We start from the raw sequence: 14,419 nt of genomic DNA on the forward strand, positions 1-14,419 counted from the left end.
TGGACGTGAGCATGGGCAAGCAAGCTGTGGTGGGTACTGTTGATGAGCCCAGAATCTAGGATACCTGCTCCAGGTGGTGTGTACTTGTGAAGGCATGGTGGGGCCTGGGTGGGGCAAGGATGCCAGTGTGACTTAGTGACCAGCACTCAGTAGACAGGACAAGGACTTGTGTTAGTAGATTCTTAGAGTTGATATTAGGGGTTGACGATTATATCACTTCAAGTCAGTCCATGCCTGTTTTTTTGTTTTTTGTTTTTTTCCTTTCTTTCGTTTTTTTTTTTTTTTTTCTTCCGATTTTAGTACTGGGAAATTTGGTGCTTGTTTTATACCAGGACTGTGTAAGCAAAGTGACCTCACTCTGTACGCAGCCCGGCCTGGGCTAAGGCTGTGGAAGGCCGATGTCCATGGGACGGTTCAAGCCACATTTATCCTCAAGGATGTCTTTGCTGGAGGAGTCACACCTTTTGAACTCTATCCTCGCCTGGAGCCTGATGGGGGAGGCTGCAGCTCACCTGAGAAACACCTGGGGCTCGTTTCATGCTTCTTTCGAGAAGGCTGGGTGCTGAGCTGGAATGAGTACAGTATCTATCTTCTGGATACCATCAACCAGGTGTGTGGGAACCTGTCTTTGGGGTCATGGGGCAAGAGGAGGGTCAGGTCCTCAGGTGTTTAGCCACTGGGCTCCTGGAGAGATGAAGGAACAGCACTAACTCTAATGCTTGCTTTTTTTTTTTTTTTTTTTTTCCTTTGAGACAATCAAGGAAATCAAATGGAGTTCAGTAATTTTTGTAGATTTGAAAAATAATTTGCTCTTTGACATTCATAGTCCTACTTTGTCAAAAAAAATTAGATGTTTTGGGGGGGTCTTTAAGGCCCCAAATTAAACTTGTTCATTATAACCTTTCTGGGTCATTTTTAAAAATTATATTTGTGTATGTTGTGTGTATGTGCATGTACATGTGCCTACTTGTGATCACACCTGCATGTCCTGGCACCTATGTGAGGGTCAGACGACACTTGTGGAGTTGTTTCTGTCCTTCCAGGGATTGAACTCAGGTCTTTGCTGCCAAGTCTCTCACCGACCCACCCTTCCCTTCCTTTCTCTTCCTTTCTGTGCATGCATGTATGTATGTATTCATTCATTCATGCATGCATACATTTTTCTCGTGATTGAATTCAGGGTGTTTGTACATGTTAAGCACATACTCTGCCTCGCTTCTAGGTCATGTATTTTGTTTTAGTTTGACATTTACAGAACTTGGGGTTGAACCCAGGGCCTCATGAATGCTAGTCAGATGCTCTACTATGGAGCTATATCATTAGCTCTGGTTTTTTTGTTTGTTTGTTTGTTTTTGTTTTTGTTTTTTTTGTTTTGTTTTTTGGTGGAGCTGAGGATCGAACCCAGGGCCTTGCACTTGCTAGGCAAGCACTCTACCACTGAGCTAAATCCCCAACCCCTTGTTTTTGTTTTTTTATTTTGACACAGGGACTCATTAAGCTGCCCGGGCTGGTCTTGAACCCTTTCTATAGCTCAGATAGGCCTTAAACTTTTGATTGCCTTGACTCAGCCTGTCAAGTACCTGGGATTACACCTGTACCAGCAGGGCTTCCTAGATTATATTTTCTGGCTACTAAACTGCTGTAATCTCACCCAGTGATGCCTCAAATGTTAGAGAAACAGTAACTCTGAGGACTGACTCCCAGGCCTCAGGGATGGCGCCAGCCCAGGAGCAGGGTCCTTCCCTCCCACGCGCTCTTCCCTTTGCTGTTTTGGCTTTTTGGTTTGTTGAGTTTTTTCTTTTTCTTTTACTGTGCTTCTTATCCAAAGACAGCTATATTATTTTGCCTTTTTCGCCTTTCTTTTTAGAAACTTTCTGGCATATCTTGGCAACTTCCCAGGATCATTAATACCCAGTAGAAAACAAGTTCTGCCTGGATCAAGGTGATAACAGGTCACTCCCAGAATCTGATTTAGGACTTTAAACAAAGCTGTTTGGTTTCAGTTACTTCTTGTCCTAAGATCAGAGCTTCTTGCCTGCCCTACTCCCTGCTCTAGGCCTCCAGAATCCAGGACAGGCTCTCTCCCTCCACATTAGCTCTGTGGGCCTGTGGCTCAGCATCTCTAGAGAGAGCATCCACAGAGAATCAAACTCACCTGCCCCACTGACACCTCCCTAGTTACCAGCCATGCTTGGTGACACTTTTGGTGCAGAGGTAACTTGGCCCTACAAGTCTATGATCTCTCTGAACTTGGTTCTTTTATCTGTACAGTAGGGCACCAGGGTTCTAGATTAAGGGCTCACCTTCTAACCCTTCATTAGTTCATTTAGCTTCTCCCATTATGGATGACTTAACTTTTCTCCTGGGTTCCTGTTGAACTTAATTATTGGCTTTAAGACATGTTGCAGTTATGCATCAGTCCTTTTCATCTGAGCACTTCCCCTGTGCCTCTCAACACAGGTATAATTAACTTCATTTCATAGGCAGGGAAATGGAGACAGTGTGTCTGTGAACAGACACTGACTCCACCGGCAGAGTCTGCACCTCTCTGAAGCACCATGATTGGCAGCTTTGGGAACCTACTGTCGTGTTTCCAGCTTTCTGTCAAGGCTGCCTAAAAATTAGCAGAGAACCTAGGCTCAGTGTCTCCTGCAGTCAACTAATCTCTCATGCATACTGTCAGCTGAAAAGCAAGAACTGGTTTAAATTTGTGTAGACTCAGGATAATCCTATGGGATGCAATCTGCTTTTAGCCAGGGACCTTTTCCTCCCTTCTTTCATTTACTCAAAAGTGTTGGGCTGCAAGGCTCCTGGTCTCCTGAAAGAAAGCACAGAATAAGGGCATTTGTTGGCTGGTATATCATTCCTAGCCAGTCCAGGAGAGATGCATGACATAGAGGTTTGTAGCACATGCTGTCAACCACTGGGGAGACTTGTTCAAGATGACAGTGCTTAAGCAGCACTTCGTAAGGCTGAGCCTTCCCAGTGAACAGGAAAGGAAGCCCAGCAGGGGAAAGCCTGTGCTGTGTGCACAGGCCCCAAGAACTGGCCCGGCTTTGGCCCGGCACACACTGAGTCCTTGAAGCACAAAATAGGCGGGATGACGGCAGGTCAGAGTGCTAGGTTCATAAGAAGAGTGAGAGTTGGCAGGCCCAGGAAGAGAATGGCTGAGAGGTGGGAGAAGCTCCACCTCAGTGACACCTTAGTGCTAAGTGACTTGGTTTAGGTCCCATATATCAAATACTACCCAACTGTGGGTTGACTTGCTTTTAAGAGTTTTCCAGAACTGCCATAACAAAATCCAACAATTATAATTATTTGGATTAGCACACTTGCTTGTTCTGTTTTTGTTTTTAATGCCTGGTTTCATGTTTGTTTTGACAGGCCACTGTTGCTGGTTTGGAAGGATTGGGTGATATTGTGTCTGTTTCCTGCACAGAAAATGAAATATTTTTCCTAAAGGGAGATAGGAACATTATAAGGATTTCAAGCAGGCCTGAAGGACTTGGATCCATAGGTTTGTATTCACTGCCAAGTGTGCTGTGTGTACAGAGTCCTGTGCCCTGTAAAATGCCCTTCCCGCTTGTGGTAAGACAAATTCAGTTTAAGCCAGGTGGTGGCGGCGGTGGCACATGCCTTTAATCCCAGCACTCTGGGGGGCAGAGGCAGGTGGATCTCTATGAGTTCGAGGCCAGCCTGGTCTACAGAGTGAGTTCCAGGACAGGTGCCAAAGCTACACAGAGAAACCCTGTCTCGAAAAGCCCCCCCCCAAAAAAAAGATAAATGTAGTTTAAACCAGCTGTGCACCTTTAATCTGAACACTCAGGGAGGCTGAAGCAGGCGAGGCCAGAGGGAGTTCCAGGCTAGCCTGGGCTACACAGAGAAACCCTGTATTGAAAACCAAAGCCAAAAACCAAATAACAACAAAAAAATTTTTAAAAAAAGAAAGAAAGATAGCTTGGGGTTTGCTTAAACATGGAGGTATTTGTAGGCTTAGGATTCTGAAAACATTCAGGATGCTTGGCATGGAAGTGACCTGCTCTAAGATACACATTGGACAGTCTCACAGTGGTGGAGATGCTCTAAATGTGAGGATGGGTGGTTGAGTAAGTAGGAAGGAGAAATCAGAAATCACTTGCCTGGCTCAAGGTGCCCTGTCTGAGACACTGTGTGTAGTTAATATCTCTGAAACACAGATTTGTGTAATTTTAAAACAATGAGACTTGCAATCTAGTATATACCTATTGCCCTAGACACAGACTGTCCTTTGGGATTGATATTTTGACCAGTGCTTTGGTTTTTAATTTTTCTTTTCTTTTTTTTAAAGATTTATTTATTTATTATGTACACAGTGTTCTGCCTGCATCTATGCCTGCACTAGATCTCATTGTAGATGGTTGTGAGCCACCATGTGGGTGCTGGGAATTGAACTCAGGACCTCTAGAAGAGCAGACAGTGCTCTTAACCTCTGAGCCATCTCACCAGCCCAGGTTTTTAATTTTATAGTTCATGCAAACCCTAATGTTTTTAAGTTTGTTTTTAGTTTTTTAGACAGGATCTTATAATATAGCCCAGGTTGGCCTTAAAGTTTCATTTCTTCTGCCTTTGCCTCCAGAGTGCCAGGACTACAGGTGTTGCCGTGAGACCTTGTTTTGTTTTGCAGAGCGGGGTGCGCCCCAGGCCTTGCCCATACTAAATGCCTGCTCTGTAACTACTCCTAGTGAGCGAGGAGTCCTAACAGTGTTTTCATTCGGCTTCGTGTAACTGGGACTCCAAGCTAACCCTGCTTTGGGTGGTGACAGCATCATGCCAGCCCTCTTGATTGTTGCCAGTTTTCTTTTTAAACAGTAGAGGACAACTTGGAATTGATATTATAAAACCAGAATTCTCCCCCTCCCCCAGAGCTGAGGACTGAACACTGAGCTAAATCCCCAACCCCAAAACCAGAATTCTTATAAGAAGTGCATAAGACTTACGATCTGAAGACCCCTAAAACAGGATAAGCAAGTTACAGTGTGGCTAACAGAAAAGAGCAATGACTCAGCCACTGCTCTCTGGGAGCAGTTTATCTGCAGGGATAACTGTTTCAAATGTGCACTGTCTGGCAGGGAGTCACCAGGTGTCTGTGGTTAGAGTGTAGCTAATAATTTGAATTTTAAATTTTGTTTAATTTTAAATCACTTGAATTTCAGTAGTTACATGTTGATAGTGGTTCCACATAACACAGTACAGCTCTAAACCTAGCACTCCCATTAATTTGTGTGATCTTCGGCAAGTCACTTCAGAGCAGAGGTCAGCCCCTCTCCTGCCCTAGTGAACAACCTTTAGGTGAATGTTTGTGCCTCAAGGATAAGAGTTCATGTGTCGTCGGGCAGTGGTGGCGCACGCCTATAATCCCAGCACTCAGGAGGCAGAGGCAGGCGGATCTCTGTGAGTTCGAGGCCAGCCTGGTCTACAGAGCGAGTCCAGAACAGACTCTAAAGCTATACAGAGAAACCCTGTCTCGAAAAACCAGAGAGAGAGAGAGAGAGAGAGAGAGAGAGAGAGAGAGAGAGAGAGAGAGGAGAGAGAGAGAGTTCATGTGTCTTGTTGACTGCCGTTACATGGCACCTTGTGAGAACATGGCACCAGTAGATACTTGGTAAGGAAAGGAAGGCTGCACTGATCTGAGTGCGCAGCAGTTTCGTGTGGAGGGTGTTAGCATTGGAGGCCCCAGCCCTGGATACTTCCCTCAGTTATGTTGTGTTGAAGGAGGGAGGGTCCACTGCAGTGGGATGCTCACTGGCTTTTTACCACTGGCCTTCACCCTGCTCTCTGCTTGTATTGACACTGCCCGCCTCTATCCTCTGTTATGAACCCATTCTATGGGAAATTCACTTTTCTTCCTTGAGTTTCAAGGAATTTGGTTATAAGACACAGGCATTTTGGGGGAGGGGGTTGAGACAGAATTTCTCTGTGTAGTTTTGGTGCCTGTCCTGGATCTTGCTCTGTAGACCAGGATGGCCTCGAACTCATAGAAATCCTCCTGGCTCTGCCCCCCAAGTGCTGGGATTAAAGGCGTGCACCACCACTGTCCGCCAACACAGGCATTTTTTAATGCCTCTTGGGTAATATTAAGGTATAGTGAAGGCATAGTATAAGTAAGGAATTTAACTTAACTGTTCTTGATACAGAAAAATTTATAAAGAATTTGTAGAATTGAAATGAGAAACGCTTTATATTTAGTGATGTTCTGTTACTGGTGGTGTTTACAAAAGACAACGGCAGTGAACTATTTTACTGATTTTAATATATAAGCTTCCTGGAGCACAAAGGCCCCTTGCTGTCTTCTGTGTGCTCCTTTGAGTTTCTCTGGGTTGGGGAATTTGGAGTTGCTCGGTTTTTAGCAGGAGAGAGTCTTGGTTGTCCTGTGACTGCTGGTGTTCAAGCTAGCAAACTGAATGATGCACAGAGATGTCTCTGAAAGAACCAGTGGTAAAACTAAACTCTTCTTTCTCAGTGAGAGATGGTCTGGAGACAAGATGTTCAGAGCAGGTCCGTGGGCAGCATGTGGAGAAGTCACTGGGGGCCACTGTTTGTGAGACAAGACTTCGAGGCTCTTCTGTGGCCAGTTCTGTGGCCAGTGAGCAACGGAGCAGGAGCAGTTCACTCAACTCCACGGACAGTGGCTCTGGGCTGCTGTTGCCCGGACTTCAGGCTGCCCCTGAGCTGGACCAGGGTGGCCAGCCATCCTCACAGAGATTCAGTATTATCAGTTCTGAAGACTTTGACCAGGAGCTTATTGTGAAACCCATCAAAGTGAAGAAGAGGAGGAGGAAGAGAAAGACAGGTACTGTCCATGGGCAGGTGCACACTGACTCGTGTGGCACCTAAGGCCAACTCTTTAGGGATGTGCACATTTACCAGGAAGGGATGATGCATCTCACGAAAGGGGTGCTTGCTGCTCTTGACTGAACAGAGAACTTCACACACTGAAAGCACTCCTCCCCACAAAAGTAACAGTGCACATGTGCACACATAAGCATCTCTGTAGGACATTTGTTGGTAGGGCATTTATCCATGTGGTCAAGCTCTGACTAAAGGCTCTGGGTTTTGCTCTTTTTAATATTTAAGATAATATTTAATATAAGATATTGATTTGTACACTGTCTTAGGGTTTCTCTTGCTATGAAGAAACACCATGACCATAGCAACTCTTATAAAGAAAACATTTAATTTGGTGCCTTGCTTACAGCTTCAGAGGTTCAGTCCATTATCATCATGGCCTGCAGGCAGATGTGGTACTGCTGGAGCTGAGAGTCCTACATCTTACAGATAACAGGAAGTCAACTAAGACACTGGGCAGTATCCTGAGCATAGGAAACCTCAAAGCCTGCTGCCACAGTGACAGACTTCCTCCAACAAGGCCATGCTCACTCCAACAAAGCCACACCTCCTAATAGTACCACTCCCTATGAAATTATGGGGGCCAATCACATTCAAACTACCACATCCATATATACCATTCATTAGACCAGAGATCCTACAAGCGTGGGACAGTCATTGAAACAGTGATTTATGCTGGTATATTTGTTAGACATCTTACATTTTGTGTTGACATGTTACCAAATATGGGATTTAACATAGAACTTTTTTTTTTTTTTTAAGGTGAATCTCTATATGTAGTCCCGGCTGACCCAGAATTTACTGTGTAGACCAGGCTAGCCTTGAGCTCACAGAGATATTGCTGCCTCTGGCTCCCAAGTGCTGGGATCAAAGGTGTGCACTACCATAGCCAGCCACATAGAACTTTTTGAGCTATTTACTCCTTGGTGCCTATTGACCCTTCTAGCTAAAGGTTGCTATATTATTAAAGGAAAATATTATTGAACTCTTATGCATTTTGACAGTTTAAAAAGATTGGCCTATGATCCATGGTACTTAATTCCTATTCCACTTTCTTAGCATTTCTTTAATGAGGCTTCTGGGCATTTCTACCTTTTTTTTTTTAAAGACAGGATTTCTCTTTGTAGCCTTCTCTGTCCTGGAACTCACTCTGTAGACCAGGCTGTCCTTGAACTCAGAGATCTGCCTCTGCCTCCCAAATACTGGAATTACTGCCCAGCTCCCTCTTCTTTTTATGGGGGTGTGAGAACAGAACAAATAGCTGAGGCTAGCCTGGAACTTACTATGTAGCTCAGACTGGCCTCAAACTCTTGAGGTTCCATTCCAGTCTCTACCTCACACGTTCTGGGACTATAGAGATTAATTTATATCCTACTAACTATCCTTCATTTAAAATACTTTTTTCTTGAGCCAAATGTGTTTTCAGTATTCTGGTTATTTATGTAGAGTCGTGCCTTATTTTGGATGTTCTCGTTTTAAATTAGAAGGCGGAATCAAGAGCACCTGCCACAGTTCCCTCGAGTCAACTCCCTGCTCCGAGTTCCCTGGTGACAGCCCCCAATCCGTGAACACAGACCTCTTGTCCATGACCTCAAGTGCTCTGGGCAGTAGTGTGGATCAGTTGAGCACAGGGTCTCCAGACCAGGAGAGCAACCCCAGTGCTGAGGTGAATGGGATCCTGCAAGAAGACAATGGCTCTGAAACATTCAGTGTCCTAGGGATTCCTGAATCTGCCCTTGACCCAGTGGATGGAGAAAATGGCACTAGAAAGGCACCTTCCCAGTGTGACCACACAAAGGACATGGACCTGCTCCATGGAGTGTTGAATTCACCTTTGCGGCCAGGGGAGAATATGGGAAGTAGTGACATCATCTCAGGCCTTGAAGAGGAGCCTGCCCCTGCTGCTGATGCAGCAGGACGTACACAGTTATGTCTGAGAAAACAGGATAGCTCTGCTGAGGCATGGGAAGTGAACACCATGGAGTTCAGTGATCCCCAGAGCACTTTTCCTGAAGCCCCTCTTCTGGACTCACTTATGGCACCTTCCAGACTCAGCTGGCCCCCAGGTGCTGAGCAGTGGCTGCCTGGGATTGGAGTTTATGAAGTCCACACTGAAGAGACCAGCCCAGAGCCAGATATTCTGACCAATGTGGAGGTTCCTAGCCACCCGAGCTCAAACCCTTGGCATGTAGTCACCGATAATGACACAGGTCAGAAAGAAATACCCACTGCTGAATGTGCTATAGGAAATGTGGAAGGACAGGTGACTCCTCTTACTTCTGCCTTGGTGACCAGCACCCATGAGCATTGGCTGGACCAACCTTTCCAGGATCAGGCAGTGACATCCAGTGATGAGGAAGACATTTATGCCCATGGGCTCCCATCTTCATCCTCAGAGACGAGTGTGGCAGAGCTTGGAGCTGGTCGCTCTCTGCAGGACCTGAGCCTGCTGGGGACTGATGACGCCACACTGCTCAAGACAGATCAGGTCTGTGTGCTGATGGAGGAAGTATGACTGAGAGGGCAGCTGTGGTAGCTGCTGCTCTTCCTTTAAGGGGCATCCTTGGCTCCTTTATTTTCCTTCTTACGGAAATCATACTCCTGCAAATTCTGTAACTTTGAAGTCTGGGTTTGGGGCAATTTCCTAGGCAGGGGCCCTTAATAATTGGAACTGTAGTACTTCTGACCCTGCTCAGTTGACCTCTTGCCAACAAAGTGGTGTCTTGCAATGCCAGACCAGTTTGGGCACTTCAGGTAGCCTGGGGCCATTGGAACACCACTGAGCAGAGGACTGTTTGCTCTAAACACATATGAGGTGGGTAATTCCTGCCCCTTTCCAGAGTCCATTGACTCCTAGGAACATCAATATGAACTGGGGGTCTTTCCAGAAATGCTGTTTCTTCAGCATCCACACAGTACCCCCAGGACACACTTTGGAGAATGAAACCCCTAATCTGCTATGGAGCTTCTCAGTCAGTGTAATTTACTGTTCTTAGGACCTTTATATTAAAAATGATTTTTTAAATACAGGGTCTCTATATAGCCCTGGCTGTCTTGGAACTCACTCTGTAGACCAGGCTGGCCTTGAACTCAGAGGTCCACCTGCCTCTGCCTCCTCAGTGCTTGGGTTAGTCTTGTGCCATCATGCCCAGTCCTAAAAATGATTTTTAAGTACTTTTTTTTTTTTTAACAAGTAAGTCTTAGCAAATAAATTTGGCTTCAGAACTAACCCTGCATCACCACATTCCCTAGTAATTGATATGAGGCCACCATTGCATCTTCAGAGCTAACAGCATGTGATGTTTATCAGTTCTCACCATCACATCAGTACAGGGGGTTGGGGATTTAGCTCAGTGGTAGTGCCCCTGCCCAGCAAGCACAAGGCTTTGGGTTTGGTCCTCAGCTTTGGTTTAAAGAAAAGAAAAGAAAAGAAAAGATCAGTACAGGTGTGTGCTGAGCACATCACACGTCTAAGTCAGTTTTTAAGGAAGAAAACAAACTAGGACACGGGTGCAGTTGTCCCCATTTTACAGAGGAGGGATTGGAGCTAACAAAAGTGAAGAGGTGTGTGCACCATGTCACGTTAGAAGTGAAGTTCAGAGTGGCCCGGGATTCTCTCCCATTTGTCTGGTGTCTCAGAAGTGCATTTGCCAGAAGTGGGCTGCTGGTTCAGCAGCCTACATTCATGTTTTCAGCACACTGCTAAGTGCTCATCACTGACAGTGCAAGTGGATTCCATATCTCCAGAAAGCCAGGCACATGTTCAGAATATCAGTTGGCCTGGGTTAGTGGTGAGCCGAGTGCAGAGCTGTGAGAAGCCACAGCAGGGTGGTTGCCTGACAGAGAGATTAGCTAGCAGATCGTAACTGTTGGTATATGTTAGGACTAGTTGGCAGCTTAGGAAAGCCCTTACCTGTGGAGAAGGATCCTGGATCTCTGAAGTCACCTACCAAGCTTTGCCAAGCCTGGTCTTGCTCCAAATAGCAGAAAAGGTTAGAAATGGTGGTGGTTGTTTTGTTTTGGAGGACAAGGGCTAGGAGAAAAAAGTTTGCTGTGGTGAGCAGAGCCATGTGGAGAAGAGGTGGACACCATTCTCTTTCATACACTAGCTTCCATATCAGGTATTTGTGCAACTATGTATAATAAAGTATATGCCCTTTATTTAGCTTTGACTTTTAAACAGATTTTAGCAGCATGGACCAGCATGACAGGTCAGTGGGTAAAGACTAATGCCTGATGACCCAAGCTCCATGTCTAGGACCCAAATGATGGAAGGAGAGAACCAACTGTGACAAGTTGTCTTCTGACTGCCACACATGTGCTATAGCACACTCATGTGTGCACACATATAAGTACATTAAATAAATGTAATACAAATGAAAAAATATAGCAGTGAAGCCTTAGGGTACAAAATTCAGATAGTGTCTTATCCAACACTTCCCCTAGTTGTTCCCATACAACATGCCAGGTGTCACCAAAGGTTAGAACAATGTTTGGAAAACTAGTGCAGACCGTGGTAGTGCTGTTCCCATAGTGCATCTGTCATAAGTCATTACACAGAAGGTTGATTTTCATACATGTGCTGATGAATACACCTCCCTGTGTTAAGTCAGGTACACATAGAATAAAGCCAGATCTCTTAGGATGTCATGTCATGTTCTGCCAGCATACACAGCCTGCATCCTATGTGGAAAATGCATACTAGGATGGCTATAAACACAGCCCAATGTAGAATCATAAACTTAACTTAAAATGTTAGGTTTTCTTTTGCAGTTTTTTTTAGAGGGACAGGGTAACTCAGTTGAATGGTTTCTGAATGTGGACTTACTAGATGGCAATGTCTTCTTGTTCTGCCAAGTGGTTGGATACACCTTCAAGCATCACTTAGGAAGAGTGCTATGCTATGAGAAAGTGTCGTCCAGGGATGTTATAGGGTCTTCCACGAGGACCACAGCTCCTGTTCCAGATTGTTTGTGATACTAGATCCGAGGAGAGCAGGGTAGGCAAGGCTTCTCAGCGATCCCTTCACTTTAACAGTCTGTCCACTTTTCTTGTTGTAACAATGTGATGAAGCTGTGTGTGTCTCTTGCCACAGAACTCACGCCTCTGGCCTTATTAGTTTGCAGAGAGCTGGATGGGCTACTCCGGTCCTGGCTATGGCATCCTCAGCTTGGCGGTCTCGGAAAAGTTTATCTGGTGCCTGGACTACAAAGGTGGCCTGTTCTGCAGTGCCCTGCCTGGTGCTGGGCTGCGCTGGCAGAGGTTTGAAGATGCTGTCCAGCAGGTGGCAGTCTCCCCCTCAGGTTCGCCTCTCAGCTCCCGATTCCCAACCCCCAGCCCTGCTCCCAGCTCACAGGGCAGCTCTCCTCTGGCAACAGCATACTGTCATCAGATTGACCTTCCTGCCAGCTTAGGCGGGTTCTGTAAAGATCATGAATGCTTCCTTTGACACCAGTTAGGGTAATGAGTGTTCAGCATACTTGCTTGCTTGAATTTTTGTTTTTTTATTTTATTAATTACAGTGATAACATGTGAACACATTTTTGTAAGCTATACAAATAATTTGCATTTTGATGGGTTTTTTTTTTTAGTCATGGTTGGCACACTAAATCCTCATAAAAATAACATGTATTTCTGTTTGTCAGTGTTGCTATAAAGCAACCAAACCTGTGAAGACAGGTCTGTGGATGTATGGTGGATGTGTTCCAGTCATCTGATTTCTTTTTCTGATATTTTTTTCCCTGACTGTAATTGGAAAGGCCCTCAGATTTTCATGGCATTCTTTAGCATTTTAGTGAAACCAAGGAGACTTTTTAGAATACTGGTCTGCTGGCAGAGATAATTCTCTTATCTACCTAGACTTATTTACATTTTGTTAGTGGGTTGTTTGTTTTGTTTTGTTTTTAGATGTGACCTTGCTATATAGCACAGACTGGCCTTGAATTCACTGTAGAGTCCTAACTGGCCTCGAACTTTGGGTCCTCCTGCCTCAGCCTCCCAAGAGCTGGGGTTAGAGGCATAACCCCCACTATGCTTCTCTGCTTTTTCCTTGTACTGGATACATGTTTCTATTCTGAAGCAGTGGGAATCATGGCAGAGAAGCAAAAGAAAGGAAGTTCTTGTTTAAATGTTAGTTTATTCAGGGTTATTTGCTTACTTTCTTCCACTACTTGCTTGAAAATTATTTTCCCCTAGAGGCTGGCTGAGATAATAGCCCACTCCATTAACTGGCAATGTGTAATTGTCTTTTTCCCCCCCTGTTTCTGTCACATACTTTTGGATTCATCCTCTTAGCCATTTAGAGACATTGATTCTCTGCTGATTGTATTAATTACTTTTTATTTTCCCAACCATTCCTCAGTTGCTCTGATTGGAGCAGTCTGTCTATGTAAGATCATTATTTACAGCTGAACTGGCTACCCTGTGCCACATGGTGTTGGGAGGGGGAAGCTATATGCATGGGCCCTCTGTAGATCTTCTTGTTTAGCTCAGTTTATTCCCCGTGGCTCTTCACCTCACCCAATGTCATAGCCTCCATATATAGTGCCATTGGCCTGCCTTCCACCTTCCCTTGCTTCCTTTATCTGTTATTCAGAATTCTTTTAATGAAAACATTCCACCCAACTCAGGTCCAAAGGAGGCCCTTCCCTTTGAGTCCCCAAGGTTGGTATTTGGGCACTAATTGTGCCTCCCTTAGCTAATCAAACCTACAGAACTGTCACTTCTCCCCATCATGAGTGGCCGCCTCTGTGGTGGATCTCTTCTCACATCTAACTTTTAGGTCAATCCCAGAAGGTAGAAATGATGTCCAACAACAGACAGTTGGTGGGTTCAAACTCTGGCATGGTGAGCTTGTTCGTCCCTGAGTTGGAAGCAACAAGATGTGTTTTAGAAAGCTGTCCCTTGCAGTGCCCAGAATGGAGTTTTTGTCTAGATGAATGTCATGTTTAGAATTTTTTTCTCCTAGGGGCTCTTCTCTGGAAGATTGAGCAGAAATCTAACCGTGCTTTTGCTTGTGGCAAAGTTACCATCAAGGGAAAGCGGCACTGGTATGAGGCTCTGCCCCAGGCTATATTTGTGGCCCTGAGTGATGACACAGCCTGGATCATCAGGACCAATGGAGATCTGTACCTTCAGACAGGTAGTCGAAGGCCATGTACATTGTCCTTGTCATTTGCTGAACCTGCTGCTAGTCCCATTCTGAGAGCAGTCACAGGATGCAGAGAACGAAAACCCAGTTAAGTGAAAACATTGCTAGAAGCCCAGTGTTTGCCATGGAAGAGCAGTCCCCTAGCTGAGCATGGGGTTGGGTCTGGACAGGAGCGCATAGATGATGAGTGCAATGCAGAGTGCCATGCAGGAGCCAACCCTGCACTTCTGCAGCTGCTGATGCCTTTTGCATACCCTGCAGTATCCACTCCTAAGAGGAAAGAGTAATTGGCAGGACTCGACATCGGCTCCCTTTTCCCAGCTAGGTCAAAGCCCAGCACCTGTATGTGTATTTACATGTGGGTTCTGGGGAAAGACAACAAGA

The 14,419-nt window shown here is 45.3% G+C and overlaps 1 protein-coding gene across 5 annotated transcripts in view; it reads left to right on the plus strand.

Annotated features, from left to right (window-relative positions):
• Positions 1–14,419, plus strand: part of Tecpr2 (tectonin beta-propeller repeat containing 2) — a 104,135-nt gene that overhangs the window by 50,112 nt on the left and 39,604 nt on the right. For all 5 annotated transcript variants that reach the window (XM_036205462.1, XM_036205461.1, XM_036205463.1 and 2 more), the window contains 6 exons: positions 301–610; positions 3,385–3,517; positions 6,500–6,829; positions 8,370–9,373; positions 12,005–12,188; positions 13,853–14,026. In XM_036205462.1, the coding sequence (XP_036061355.1) occupies positions 301–610; positions 3,385–3,517; positions 6,500–6,829; positions 8,370–9,373; positions 12,005–12,188; positions 13,853–14,026 (2,135 nt within the window). The remainder of the gene's footprint in view (positions 1–300; positions 611–3,384; positions 3,518–6,499; positions 6,830–8,369; positions 9,374–12,004; positions 12,189–13,852; positions 14,027–14,419) is intronic.

Source organism: Onychomys torridus, chromosome 14, assembly GCF_903995425.1.
Source record: "Onychomys torridus chromosome 14, mOncTor1.1, whole genome shotgun sequence".
In the NCBI taxonomy this organism is placed as follows: Eukaryota; Metazoa; Chordata; class Mammalia; order Rodentia; family Cricetidae; genus Onychomys; species Onychomys torridus.